This window comes from Hemicordylus capensis, chromosome 2, assembly GCF_027244095.1.
Source record: "Hemicordylus capensis ecotype Gifberg chromosome 2, rHemCap1.1.pri, whole genome shotgun sequence".
NCBI lineage: Eukaryota > Metazoa > Chordata > Lepidosauria > Squamata > Cordylidae > Hemicordylus > Hemicordylus capensis.
In genome coordinates, this window is record NC_069658.1 from 258,850,784 (window position 1) to 258,865,619 (window position 14,836).

General features: G+C 46.1%; 1 protein-coding gene across 5 annotated transcripts in view; it reads left to right on the forward strand.

Moving 5' to 3' along the window:
- The window catches only part of LOC128342867 (zinc-binding protein A33-like), a 32,129-nt gene that overhangs the window by 8,774 nt on the left and 8,519 nt on the right, over positions 1 to 14,836 (forward strand). The window contains exons 1-4 of one of the 5 annotated variants that reach the window (XM_053290911.1): positions 2,168 to 2,317; positions 10,886 to 11,449; positions 12,284 to 12,379; positions 13,050 to 13,283. In XM_053290911.1, the coding sequence (XP_053146886.1) occupies positions 11,024 to 11,449; positions 12,284 to 12,379; positions 13,050 to 13,283 (756 nt within the window). In that variant the 5' untranslated portion in view covers positions 2,168 to 2,317; positions 10,886 to 11,023. Of the gene's footprint in view, positions 1 to 2,167; positions 2,318 to 7,529; positions 7,882 to 10,885; positions 11,450 to 12,283; positions 12,380 to 13,049; positions 13,284 to 14,836 lie in introns of those variants that run through there. The other 4 variants (XM_053290913.1, XM_053290914.1, XM_053290912.1 and 1 more) reach the window with 4 other exon arrangements.

Consider the following 14,836-nt stretch of genomic DNA (forward strand, 5'->3'; position numbering starts at 1 on the left):
CAAAACTCAAGTTCCCTGCTGGTTGTTTTGTACATGTGAATGAAAAAGGCTGGATGGATGAAGAGGGTGTGAAACTATGGCTTGATAATGTATGGAGCAGACGACCAGGCGGTCTTATTCAAAAACGTAGTCTACTGGTGTGGGATATGTTCAGGGCTCATTTAACTCCCACCACCAAACAAAGGCTTGCAAGACTAAACACGGATGCAGCAGTTATTCCTGCAGGATTGACATCATTAGTACAGCCATTGGATGTGTGCCTAAACAAGCCGTTTAAAGATCGCATTCGAGAACAGTGGAATGAATGGATGGTTAGCGGCGAAAAGTCGTACACAAAAGGAGGAAATATGCGTGCTCCACAGTTGGATGTTTTGTGCCAATTTGTCATAACAGCCTGGAATGATATTGACGCAGAGACAGTAGTCAAGTCTTTCAAGAAGTGTGGAATATCAAATTCATTAGATGGTATGGAGGACGACTACTTGTGGCAAGATGAAGAGGAAGCCGAAGCTGAGAGCACACCATCTGATACGGAATTCGATCCATATGACGACTGCCTTGCAAATGTATCACAAGATGTCATTGATGAACTTATGATATCAGATGACGAACAGGAGGATTTTGAAGGCTTTTAAAAGGGAAACTGTCACGCTAGCAAAAAATACCATAGCTTGCAGTTATGATGCATGCTACTCGCCAGTGACTTGCCCAGCACTTGCTCTCTCTCTATTGTTTGTTAACTTCCTCCTATCATTGTCAGTTCCAGTTTAGTTTATAGCTTAGAAAACAAACAGTATGGCAGCTCCCATGCGTTTATTGTGTTATCCTTTCATTCAGCTTCTGAGTTTAATCCACCTGCACTTACGGTATGTTTACGGTACATGTTTGATGACATTCAGCCTTATGTTTATAAGTGACAGTTTTGCTGCTTTGAATTAAAATTACCATGTTGAAATCAAATCTGATGTTCTTATAAGTTTTATTTGGTGTGCGGAAGAGGGGGTAGTCTTATACGGCGAGTATATAACAAAATCTATATTTTAACTGGAAAAGTCAGGGGGTCGTCTTATACGCCCAGTCGTCTTATACGCCGGAAAATACGGTATATGAAATGGCTGTTCCGTGCCACTCTGGGCCGTTTCGGGCCATTCCTGCCTGTGTGTGAATGAAGGGGTTGGTCAAAGTATAATATCATAAAGCTTTCAATTCTAAAAGGTTGTTCTTGTTGGAAATTCTCTGCGGTAAGAGAATCCCTTTTCAGTATAGCATAGTGCACAGAGGCACAACACAGTGGAATTTACTTAGGCATGCGTGTATGTTGAGAGTAAAGTAACTTGGAGCCAATTCATAGTTTCAAATCAATATATAAGGCATTTATTAAGGAACTCCATTCTAGATAGGAAAGTGAGGAGGAGTTAGGATCTCTAATCTATCTATCTAGCTGGATGCAGACGGATTCTGCATCTTCTCTGCACACATGGTGCAGAGAGAGGAGCTTGCCATGTTGCAAGGTAGAAGGACAGGTAGGGAAGAGAAAGAGGAAGGAAGTTAATCCCTAAGGGTACCAATCCACATTTCAAAGGGATAGTGTCAGAGCAGTGGAGAAGGGATGGCCAGTGTCTTGACCCTCTAGCCCTCTGACTCACTAGTCTGTCCCCCACTGTCTGAGACAAGAGACAGCGCAAAGTCCTTTAACTTCCAACAGTTCCGAAGTGTCTCTAACACAGCTCAAGGTTTGGGGCATCCAGTTGGATTGTTAAGGGGCTGTTCCAGCCCATTGCAATCCATGCCAGCTTTTCCACTGTTCCGACTCAACATGCATGGGAGGAACTACAGCTCAGCAAGGAGAAATCGAAACTTAAGTGCCACCCGGGCAGCAGAGAAGCGGAAGAGGTAGACTGAGGCAGAGGCGTAACTACTATTAGGCAAGGGGAGGCGGTTGCCTGGGGGCCCCATTGCCTTGGGGGGCCCCCCAGAGACACCTCACATGACTCCCCATTGCCCCCTGCCCAGCCCCAAGTCCCCTCAGCCACTTGCCCTGTTCGCCCTCTCTCCGTCTTGTCCTCCTGGCCAGCAATCTAAGCAGCAGACAAGCTGCCTGCAAAGAGCTCCTTTTCTCCCTGCCAGTCAGCTGATCAGCGGGTGGGCGGGGCTTCCAGGGAGGCCTCTGTGTAGGCCTCAGTGAAGCCTGAACTGGAGTAGGCTTGCAGGGAGGCCCCAAGCGAGCAAGGAAGGAGGCAGGCAGGCAGCGCAGGCAGGCAGAGTGGCCCCCACAGCTCTCTGCAGCAGACCCTCTGCCCAGCCCAGCATTTGCCAGGTAGAATGTGAACTCCTTTTTGTGGTCACCCCCCCTTCCCCGCCCATATATAGGGACCTGCTTGCCATAGGGCTTTGATATGGAGGGGGGAGAGACTGAGAAGTCTCTGAATATTTAATTTAAAACAGCTTGGAAAATTTGCTGGCTTAAAAAACAAGTCCTATAAGTGGCTTGTTTCATGGCAGAAAATTATAAAAACTTCTGGAACAAACAATATTATATTTATTTATTTATTCATTCATTTATATATGCACTTATGCTCAAGCTGTTTAGCAACCCAGAAGGTCTGAGTGAGAACTGTGAAGCGTGTGCTGTGCTTTTATTTTATTTTATTTTTCTTGTGTGTGAACTGCTCCCCAATAACTTGCAGGGACTTCAGGGTCAATCTGGCCAACATGTGAATGCAGCACCTCCATTCCAGAGGAGATGTGTGTTAAAGGGCTTTAAAAGCCTCCTGTGAAAAACCTCCTGCAATCAAACTTGACTGAATTTGTTCAGAATTCTGAGAAAACAAACATAGGCTCACCCTGCATGGTTGAAAGTCTCCTTTGCTAATCTGCAGCGAGGGGGCCATTTTAATCATTCATCTTTCTAGTGTGTTCTAGGCATTAAAAGTAGCACAAATATACTGTGAAGTGTGCATGTGTGTATTCAGTGAAATGTATTTCCAGGCAGCATACTTATTTTGAAATATCAGACTTAAATCCTTGGGGGCCTGGGGTGTGCGGAGGCCCTGGACTTTGAGTGCGGGGGGAGCCCATTTTAAAATATTGTCTCTGGACCCACTCCAACCTTCCTACGCCCCTGGGCAGAGGGTGCTAAGTGGGGCAACTTGTGCGAGGGGGGGCTGTTGGGAGGAAGGCAGGGACTGTGGTTTTGGCAAACTAGGAAGACACACATGAGCAGGAGCGTAGCTAGGGGAGAGGGGGCTGTGTTCATCCCTCTCTCTGGCGGCCCCCCAGATGAGGGAGAAAATGAAGAAAAGTGGGAGGGGTGGAGCTGGAGGTCCTGCAGGAGCTGCCCCCCCCCCGTGTTGTTTGAACCCTTTTGCTCAATTATAGCTACGCTCCTGGGCCCACCAGATGCAACTGGAAGCCTACAGGCAGGAGTTGGTGGCATGCCCTCTCACCTGCTGTTACTGCCCTGCAACTGGTACTCAGAGGCATCCTGCTTTTGAGGCTGGAGGTGGCCTATAGCCCTCCAACTAGTAGCTGTTGATAGACTTCCCCTCCATGAAGTTATCCAACCCCCACCTTAAAGCCATCCAGGTTGCAGGGGCGTACCAAGGTTGGAGTGGGCCCAGAGACGAGATTTTAAAATGGGCCAATATATTTCTACACTGCTTTTCAACAGTGGCAACAGCCGAAACTGACTGTGACTTGGTGTGTGGGGGCCAAGGTAAATCTTTAGGGTGCTGATTATTAAAGTAACACTTAATATTAATTAATTAAATCAAATTAAAATGAATGTAATTACAATTTAACTTCTGTTGGCAGGCTCAGATTAATTTAAAATTAAATTTCATTCTAATAAAATACATAAATACACTTGTTAAAAAGAAAAACAGCAGAGGCTCCTCCATGAATTCACAACCTTCTTGATAATTCACAAACAAACTTGAAAACAGTGCATTTGTAAGGAAAAATAATACAAGCCCCCGTGGTTTCACAGTTTATTATTCATACAAATAACCCCACTTAACATGGAGCACTTGTGAGGAAAATAATAAGAGAAGTTTGTCTCTGAAATTTTGATTAAAATTACACCTTCATCCTTCACCACACACTGTTCTGATCCTTCAACACAAACTCCACCTGTGGAAGATGAGAGAGAAAGGGGATGCGGGAGGCTTGACCAGAGAGAGAAAGAAGGATAGAAAAAGGAAAAGGGGATGCTGCAGGCTTGAGGGGAAAGAGAGGGAGAGAAAGAAAGAAAGTGAGAGAAAGTTTAAAAAGCGATGGAAAGAGGATGGGTAGGTTTGGCTTGAGAGATGAGAGAGAAAGAGAGGAATAGAAAAAGAAAAGGAATGGGGCAGGCTTGAGTGGGGAGAGAAAGAAAGAGAGAAGAAAAAGTTTAACAGATGGGGAAAGGATAGGTAGGTTTGGCTTGAGAGAGCGAGAGAAAGAGACGAGTAGAAAAAGGAAAAGGGGATAGGGCAGGCTGGGGGGGGGAGACTTTAAAAAGAAAGCAAGATGGAAAGAGCCACCCCGCCACTCCGAACCTCCCACTACTTGCCACTTGCCTCCCCCTGCCGTGAACCTTTGTGTTTTTGTTTTTGTAAATTTTTGTAAATTTAAGCTGCTGCATGGCCGAGGGGATGGCTGCTTGGGGGGTGAGCCAGTAGTCCTTTTACCCCATGCATGTTGCCAGCATGGGGCGTGTTCTTGGCATGGAGCATGTTCTCAGGAACTCGGCACGAGACCGTTGTGAGGGGCGGGGAACTCGGCAAGAGCAAACTCCATTGTGTGGGGGCGAGGGCATTTCACAACCTGCTTTTGAAAAATGCAAAAACTCACAAGAGCTTTGCCAATTGCCAGACAGTTATGGGGCTGGAATGGCGAAAGGCTGCTGTGAAATTAGTCAAGCAGTCCCCACGTGTGTCTTACGAGGAATCACCCAAGGTTGGAGAAAGACAGAAAGACCAACACTTAAAAAAAAATAAAAAAATTAGAAGTGCAACAGACATCAGGCTGCTCTTGGAGCAAAAGTTCCTCGGAGGAGCTGAAAGACGGCACAAAATAGCTATGCCAAGGGGGCCCCTTCCCAGCCCAAATGTCAGTCACACTCTCCCACCAACTAGCTTCAAGGCTTTCTGCCCTTCATCTTTCTCTAATCAGAGAGAGAGTGAGAGTCAGAGGGCATTTCAGACACTCTCTGCAGCTCTAGATATTTGTGGTAAAGCAGCAGCAAGCAAGAAGAGGAGCCTCTTTGCGGCAGTAACCATTCATAGCCGAGGTCAATATTATTATTATTATATTTATCTCCCGCTCTTCCTCCAAGGAGCCCAGAGAGGTGTACTACATACTTGAGTTTCTCTTTCACAACAACCCTGTGAAGTAGGTTAGGCTGAGAGAGAAGTGACTGGCCCAGAGTCACCCAGCTAGTCTCATGGCAGAATGGGGATTTGAACTCGGGTCTCCCCAGTCCTAGTCCAGCACTCTAACCACTACACCACGCTGGCTCCCAATAGATCCATCCAGATTGTGCAGCACAGCCCGATATCTTTGATCTGGTCCACCCACCCCCTTCTTTCCAGCCCTCCACTTGCCAAAGCTCTGAGGCAAGCAGCAGCTGCAGCCCCCAAACAGTGGGGCTGCTGCTGTGCTCTGGAGATGGGCGGGACTTGGGGGGGCACCTCTTCCCCCACCTGGGAAGACCAAGCATGCCTACCTTCCTCTGGCCAGTGAATACAGCAGGTGGCACGGAATCACCTCCGTGGAAATAGGCGCTGATGGCTGCCAAGTTAATTCATTCACTTTATCTGCTCCCTCAAGGCCTGGCCCCTGCGCCTCTGCTCCAGAGTGGCAGCTGCTGCTGCTGCAGCAGCAGCAAGGAAGCACCCAGAGTCAGGCTCCAAGTGGCAACTGCCTGCCGCTGCAGCTGAAGTAAGCAGTGCCCAAGAAGCAGGCACCTTTGCCTGCTTGGGCGCTCCTCCACAGGCATTCCGACTGGGTGATCCGGTCTGGGAGGGAGGGAGGGGCCACCCGCCCCCACCCTCCTTTACAGGCGAAGAAGAACCTTGAACCTGCTGCAGCAAACCAGCAGGGCTCTCCTTAGAGAGCCCTGGCGGGTGTGGCGATGGATCATGTGACTTGCCTCTGAGGGGCGCTTTGAGGCAGCGGGCCGGGAGACAACTGTCTCCCCTTGCCTAACGGACGATATGCCCCTGTTGTTGGCTGTCACCACATCTTGTGGCAGAGAATTCCACAAGCTGATTATGTGTTGTGTGGGAAAGTACTTCTGTCTGCTGCTCCTAATTTTCCCGTTTGCTGGTCCTAAGTACTTCCAATATTTACCTAGCCAGGTGTGATGTACTGAAGCCAGGTGTTCAGCAAAGCAAAAACGGGGTGTGCTGCCAGGATCAGAAAGAGCTTGTGGGGCTTGGAAGTCCCTTTTTAGAATAGGGTCCAAGTCATGTGCTCAGGGCCCAGATGAGTCACTGAACACTTCAAGATGTTTCTTGTGTCAGGGAATAGGAAGAATGGGGTTAAAAGTTGCCAGGCAGGAAACAGGCTTATCCTGATGACCAAAAATACAAAAATACTGGTGTTGGGCAGTTACCTCCTAAGGAGGGATGCTTGGCTACTGGTGATTGGCAATCCGGTAGGAAAACAATGAGGGCCAGGGATGGGCAAAACGAGCTTCCAGAAGGTACCAGAAAACCCATACCGGAGACAGAGTGGCAAAAGAGCTAGTATCCCTGGGACTATAGAATGGATCCAAGAGGAGATTGGGCCATTTGGATACTCGAATGCAGGAATGTCAGGAATGTTGCAGACTTGCTCCAGAGGGATCTGAGCAATGGAGACGGCATCCAAGGGAAATCTCAGGCTTTAGGGAATGAATCGTGTGGCCAGTCTGATTTTAATGGACCAAATTGTCTGTATTGGACTCTCCTCTAAATGGATTTGCCACACTTCTCCCTCTTTAGGGCTTCCTAGGTTATTCCAAACTCCAGGTTTAAAACACTGCTTATTCCTGGAGCATTTCCTCATAGACACGTGTCAACCATGCCAAACACTCTAGTAGGGGTGTAAACCAAACGGCGTGTGTGTGTATGTGTGCGCTGTCAGATCTGGGATCCAGATCCTGTAACATTGTCTACACAGACTGGCAGTGGCTTCTCCAAGGTTACAGGCAGGAGTTTCTCTCATCCCAATCTTGAAGATGTCAGCGAGGGAACTTGGAACCTCAGATGCACTTCCCATAGCGGCCCCATCCCATAAGAGGAATATCTTCCAGTGCTCGCATGTAGTTTCCTATTCAAATGCAAACCAGGGTAGACCCTGTGTCGCAATGGGGACAACTTATGCTTGTTACCACAAGACCAGTTCTCCTCCCCATCCCACTCATTCTCAGACTTTCCCATCCCACTCATTCTTTTATTGGATGCCTCCCTGTGATCCTCCATGCACCATTTATATCACCCATTCTCTGTCCACCATGCACTAATGCTCCCTCTCCTCCTTCTACCTGGCAGCAGCAGTGTTAACAGGCCAAGAAAAGTGCCGAGTCAGCTTGCTGGGATGCTGGCAGCTTGCAGAGGAAAGAAATGCCGCATCACTAATGTTCTGTGGATGTGAGCCCGACTGCCGTCTGCAGGTTCCAAAGTACTTCTCCCCCCTCCCCACTCCACCACCACCCCATGCATTTGGAATGCAAAGGGGAAGGAAGACTGGGGAGGGGAGAGGAGGGGAGGGGGGCTTCCCAATAGAGGATATCTAGCCTAATTCAGGAGGAGAGTTCCTAACCTAAAGGCAACCATCCTAATCAAGGAGAAAATAGCCCAAGAGAAGACTGGGGCACAGCAGCTCAAACTAGGGGAAAGCACTGCAGCTAAAAGGGTAAGAGAACATCTTGTACTTTCTGCAGCCAGGATGTTTGCTTTCAAGGGAACCTGAGCATTTAAGTCACTGGGGGGAAATGCCTTGATAAAATCCCAGGAAGACTCAATAATTATGGATACACTTGCAAAATAAATTTGAACCCAGCATAGAAGATGTGGGTGGGGAGAGAACTTTGTATGGAAGCAGATGTAATGTTAAACGTTTTGCGGAAAAGCCCTTGATTTCTATTACATTTATTATATAAAACCACATTTTTAAAATAAGGAGTTGGGAGTGGGATTGTGATTTGCTAATTGTTGACTGATTGCTTTTGTTGCTATATACTATTAAAAAGTTTAAAGGCCCCCCCCCCCGCCAAGAAGTCATAATTACAAGCAGTAAAGACAACAAGATTGTTTTGAGTGGTGTGATTTTGGGGTTATATGATACATGATCTGGTGTACTATAGCATTTCAAGTCCCAGGTTCGAATCTCCTTAAACCTATGAACCCACACTAAGTAGACTAAGGTATGCTGACTTTCAGCCCTGCATCTATAATAGGGAAATAATGATACTGTCCTGCCATACAGATGTGTTGAGATGATGTGTCCAGGCTTTGAATGCTAGTGCAAAAGAGAACATCTCGTACTTCCATGCAGGGGTGTAGCAAGGTTGGAGTGGGCCCAGAGACAAGATTTTTAGATGCCCCCCCTCACTGAAGCTCAGCTCATGAAGTAAATAAATCTTAAATGAGGCTGAACAGTGGTAACAAAAAGCATAGTAAAATTTGTCTCTCTCTCTCTCTCTCTCCTATGTGCCACAGTAGAAAGTCATCCTAAATTATTTTGAAAAAGGTTTTGTAAATTGTGGACGATGCAAGACATGTAACGGTACTAGAGAAAGACATGCAGTTCTGGTAGCTCCAGGTCTCAACACTCGCATCAGTTTTGGAGGATGAATACAACTGAAGGAAGCCCAAGCGGGTGTGCGGCTGGGGGAGTCAATCATGTGACTTGCTGGGGGGGGAGGCAGTGGGCCCCCAGACAACTGTCTCCCCTTGCCCTATTATAGTTATGCCCCTGCTTCCATGCTAGTGCAAAAAGGGCTGAGCCGGGCTGCAACCCCAAGAGAAAAAACTGAGACTAAATTGTTGATGAGGTCTGAGGATGTTCATTCAAGCTTATTTCCTGGTATCTGTTTATGAAGATTCTGTGTCAAGCTCTTGGAATGCCTTTTGAGATTTGCTGGACACAGTCAGAGGCAGTGAACTGAGCCAGCAATTTTCTAATCTGTGACTTGCTTGCCCAGACAGGCCCTCCTCCAGAACACACAGAGTGTGTGTTTGTATAGAAAACTCCAGGATTTGTGGTATGAGACACAAGATTGGGACTTTAATCCTATTAGCAAAACTGACTCTGACTGTCCCAGGGACGGTTGTCTCAGTGTCTGGATGGTGCTTGTCCCTCAAGGCTCTTCTCCCTGTCGCGGTCTTGCCACACATTGTTAGCTCCTCCTCTTGCCTGCACATAAACCCCTCCCTCCTCCAATTATTAACTTTTCTCAGTTCCCACAGTACTGTTAAATACCCTTTACTATAGAACTAAAGAATGCTGGGACTTTTAATTCTTGAGAAACCCATGCTGCTGCTGATAGGACTTGCAGGCCACAGAACATTTGTGAGGAAATATTATATAGAGTGGTGCTGCTGCTAGGATTTACTGGCTCCCAAACATGTGAATAAAGGTGTCAGGCCTTTTCAGAGCACATCGAAGAACAGGCTGGATCCCAGGGTAGCAGGGGAGGAGCCACCATTGGGCCAATGGGTTCAAAGAACCTGGGCCGCATTCAATCAGGGGCCTTGCTTTGCGGCCCCGACACCCCACATCTGACGTCAGACACGGGGCTGCTGATTTAGCTCCCGTGGCCAGGAGTGGCTCTTCCCTCTCCCCTTCCAGTCTGTGTAGACAATACTAAGCTAGATGGTCCAGTGGTCTGACTCTGTATATGGCAGCTTCCTATGTTCCCATGAAGGAAGTAAGCTGCACTTACTGGGCCTACCTATCCATGCTTTTGCATCACATAGCTCTGCAACCTGCCACTGAAGAAGAACCTTCAGCTGCTCCCCAGAACATAGGAAGCTGCCATATACTGAGTCAGACCATTGGTCTGTCTAGGTCAGTATTGTCTTCACAGACTGGCAGCAGCTTCTCCAAGGTTTTAATTGTTGTCTTTTGATCTGTAAACCACTCAGATTTTATATAGGGTGGTATATAAATGCATCAAACCAATAGTACAATAAATAAATAAGACCCTCAAGACACACCTGTTTTCTCAGGCTTTTAACTGAAATTAATTTTAAACTGTTTAATTTGTTTTTATCCTATGAGACTCTTTTAATTTTATTTTCTGAAAATTTAAACTGTTTTTACTCTGTTTTATAGTGTGTTTTACATTTTGTACACCACCTAGATATGTACATATCAGGCGGTATAAAAATATGATAAACAAACAAACATTTGCCACTTGTGTAATTAATGTATAATTAATCATATGTAATTTTTGTTTCTTTCTTTCTTTGTTTATCATATTTGTATACTTTCCTTGTTTCAAAAGAGACAAGAGATTGTGGAGGAGGGAGTTTATACGGTGCCTGGAGAAATGATACTTGGTACAGATGTATAATGGGAGGACCTCTGATTTCACTAGAAGCTGTTGATGTTCTTTCAATGCAGTTTTATCTCTGATCATCTCTCAGATTAATTTAGGAACTTACTTTTCACATTTCAAGTGAGTTCCAGGGTTGTTATCTAAGACTATTTGAAAAATGTAAAGAGGGTAAACAATTTAACTCTGGATTCTTCCTCATTTTAAATGATTATTATTCATATTTTATTTTAAAACAGTCTTGAACTAGGACAGCCTAGTTCAAGAACCATTGATGTTCAAGTGAGACAATCTAAATCAGGAAGAAGAAGCTTGACTGAAGACAAGAACAACACAATTTGGGGATTTTTCTTTCAGGGAAAAACGGCATTTTAGCTTGACAAGGAGAACATTTCACCACACCAACAGGCGAAGAGCAAGTCATACCTAAGAGAAGTGGGGGTCTCTCTCTCTCTCTCTCTCTCTTTCTCTCTCTCTCTCTCTCTCTCTCAGAATATGGCATCTGTGAAAGAAGTGTCTAGCTTTACGGAAGACCTGCTGTGTCCCATCTGCCTCTCTATCTTTCGGGACCCCCACATGTTGGAGTGCGGCCACAGCTTCTGTGCCCCATGTTTAGAGCCTTGCATTCCCAAGGGCCAACGGCGTGGGCTCTGTCCTGAGTGCCGGCGGCCTTTTGCTTTGCGCCGTATGGCCGTCAACCGAGCCCTCTGCAGCCTGGCGGAGAAGGCTCGGCTCCTGAAGCTGGACGAAGGCCCCCACTTGGGCGGGACAGGAGGATGGTACTTCTGTGAGGAGCACGAGGAGCCACTCAAACTCTTCTGCAGCCAGGATGCGGGACCTGTCTGTGTCATCTGCCGAGACTTGCCACAACATCGTGGACATGACTTCTTGCCCATCAAAAATGCAGTTCAGTCCTATCAGGTGGGAGAATTCTGGGCAGGTGATTTATGTTTATTCCATACTTCATGCAATCAAGGTTTCACAGTGGCCTGCAATTAAAACAATAATGGTCACCATGACAATAAATCACAGATGCACCCCCTCAGCCCACAACAAATAAAAAGCAATATAAATCACAAAATATTGACACAGAAGGTAGAGGTAGCTGATCAATAGAGCTTAGTTGGAAGTTCATAAAGGCAGTTGGATATTTAAAAAAACAAAACAAACATTTATTTATTGCAATATTGATAGGCCACTTTTCAATTGTAAAGTGGCTCATAGCATTAAAATATGTCAAAACTCTTATGGAAAGACAACAAGGGGCAGGAGGTGCAGATCCCCCTGGAAGAAAGTTCCAGAGAATCAGCTTCTGTGAGAAGAGAATGGGGCCTGGTATACATTGTTATACTTCAATACAGGGATTCTCAGACTTTGGTCTCTAGAAGTTATCAGACTATGTCTCCCATCATGTCCAGTCACACTGGCCAAAGGCAAATGATATGGAATTGTAGTCCAGCAACATCTGGGGACCCAAGCTACAACACCAGCTATTCTCTCATAAGCTTCCAGGGGTCAGTATCTATACACTGCACTTCTTATTCCACTCATTCTGATATCCTTCAAAAGATTCCAAAAGTTTCTCAAACTTGGGTCCCCAGATGATGTTGGACCACAGATCTCATCATCCCTAGCCACAACAGCCGAAAGCCACAACTCCCATGATGGGGGTTGTGGCCCAACAGCATCTGGAGAACCCAGGTTGAGAAACCCTGCCTTAACCTTAAATGACTTCAGGTTTCCTCTTCCACCTAGGATCAACTAAAGGCCTCTCTAGAGCCTCTGGAGGAGGGTATCAGGCGGCTGAAACTGAGCCAGTGCCGCCAGCAGGAGAACATAATCGAATTAAAGGTGCGGGCTGCAACACTGGGTTTCGTGACACATGGTAGCACTTTGCAAGTTCGACTTAAGTACCAGACTTTGGAATGTAACCCCTTTACAAATCAGCCCCCAAATCTCCTTCTCTGTGGATTGTTTGGGGAGGGTGATTTGCACTAGGACCATAGTGCTGGGAAAGGCAGGGTGGGCTAACCTAACTGCCTTCCCCAATGCAGTCTTCTCCCAATGAAAATTGCCTTCCAAACTGCTAAATGTTATCTTAGAACAAATGTACATGCTGCATGTAACGTTCCCTAAATAGGGGAAATAGTGGGTGGTGGTGGTGGTGGGGTGCTTGAAAATAGTGCTGTGGGAAAGGGTTAAACCCCAACCCCTCCCCCACTATTACTGTGGTCTTGATCAAAATCAGTTTCTCCCCTTCCCCAATCCATGGTGGTACTGTTTGCTAAAATGTGAAGGGATTGGGAGACCCAGTTACAAACTTCTGCAATCTTGTCTAGTTGGGTCTCAGAAGAGGATGGTTTATGATGGATAGAGCAGAGTATCTTAGAGGAGAAATGGATTCTTATTTAGAGAATTTATGATGCTGGAAACAGAACCCTTGGGTTCTGTTCTCTGCTTTGAAACATATACACTTCCTGTTGGAGCAGAAACCTTTGTGTGTAACATCTCTCCCTGACAGACCTGCTCTGAGTCCTTGTCTGATCATGTCTCTGGAGAGTTTATGAAGATGCATCAGTTGCTGAGTGAGAGAGAGCTGAGTTTAAAGGAGGCCCTGGAGAACCAGCGAGAGAAGAACCTGGCCCAGATGGAAACCAAGCTCAAGGAATTGAACTGGAAGGTGGCCTCTCGGTCAGAGACCATTTGCCAAGTGCGGACGGGCCTTGAATGCAAGGACCAAATCAGTTTCCTCAAGGTGAGAGCCTTCCTCAGCTGTGGTGTCCTCCAGAAGGGAGAGGAGTAGAGACTGATGGAGACTGTGTTCACATGTGACACTAAAGAGCGCTCTTAAAAAACTATGTGGTTTAAATGACATTTTTCATTGTAATGTGACTAGAATCAATAATATAACAAAAAGCTATATTATAGCATAAGTTATAACTTTGTTATATTATTGATTCTAGTTATATTATATTATATTATATTATATTATATTATATTATATTATATTATATTATATTATATTGATTCTAGTTACATATAAAGGCAGAAAATAGAGGGGGTGGGTAGAATAAAGAAAACAAATGTTGCAGTGTAGAAGTAAGCCATAATTCCAAAATACTTCAGTAGAATATTTGTGGATATGTTGATGAGCATTTTTAGCTAAGGACATTCCTGTAATGAAGCAATGGAGATATGATCTGGGAGGATTTGTCCAGGTTATAGGAAGCTCAGCTGCCTTATACTGAGTGAGACCCTTAATCCATCTAACTCAGTATTGTCTACACAAACTGGCAGCAGCTTCTCCAAGGTTGTGGGCAAGAGTCTCTCTTGGCCTTATCTTGGAGATGCCAGGGAGGGAACTTGGAAATTTCTGCTCTTCCCAGAGCAGCCCCAAATATCTTACAGTGCTCATGCATATAGTCTCCCATTCATATGCAACAGGGGCAGACCCTGCTTAGCAAAGGGGACAAGTCATGCTTGCTAGAAGACCAGCACTATAGTATCCAGAAGTGGATACTGAACTGCACGTCAAGGGTCTGATTTAACTTGTCCCTTGGCTTGCATTTGGTGCACACTTATGTAGTCTAGGGCCAAACTACACATGAAATAAAATCTGCCTTTAGAAGAAAAGTTGAATGCAGAAGTGGACCAGAGGTGGTTCTTTTAGCTTTAAACGTTAGCTGCAAGGGCCCCTGATCAGGGCTGGGAGTGTGGTGTACAGTGTAGGGATGTGCACAGAACCGGTTCGAAGGCCCTTTATGGCGCCAGTTCGATCGGCAGGCAGTTCTGCTGGTTCGATGGCAAGGGGATGCATCTTTAAGGGTGGGGGAGGATGCACTTACCCCTCCTGCCGCATTTCCCTGGCCGGCACTCTGTTTTGTTAAAGCCCTTCGGGTCGGCAGCGTACCTCCCTGCCACCCCATTGCTGTGTCTCCCGAAAGTGACTGGAAGTAACAGATGCACATGCGCATGCCAGGCATGGGCGTGCACACGTGGACAGGCGCGTATATGTCACTTCGGCGCACACGTCACTTCCCAACAGCTGTCGAACCACCCCCGCCTGGTTCCGTACACATCCGTAGTGTATAGTCTATGTATGTGAGTGTGTTAACACTTTCCTGCTGTGCTGGTTTCATACCAAAACTTCCTCAAAGTAGCATTTAAGAAACTAAACGCATGAGGTAGAGTGGAGAAGATAAAAGGAATCAACTTCTTAAGCAATGTAGGCTTTTCATTATCATTTTAATTGATTTAAGCTTTCTGACCACTGCCATCTATCTGCAGGGTCATCTGTGTCTAGATTAC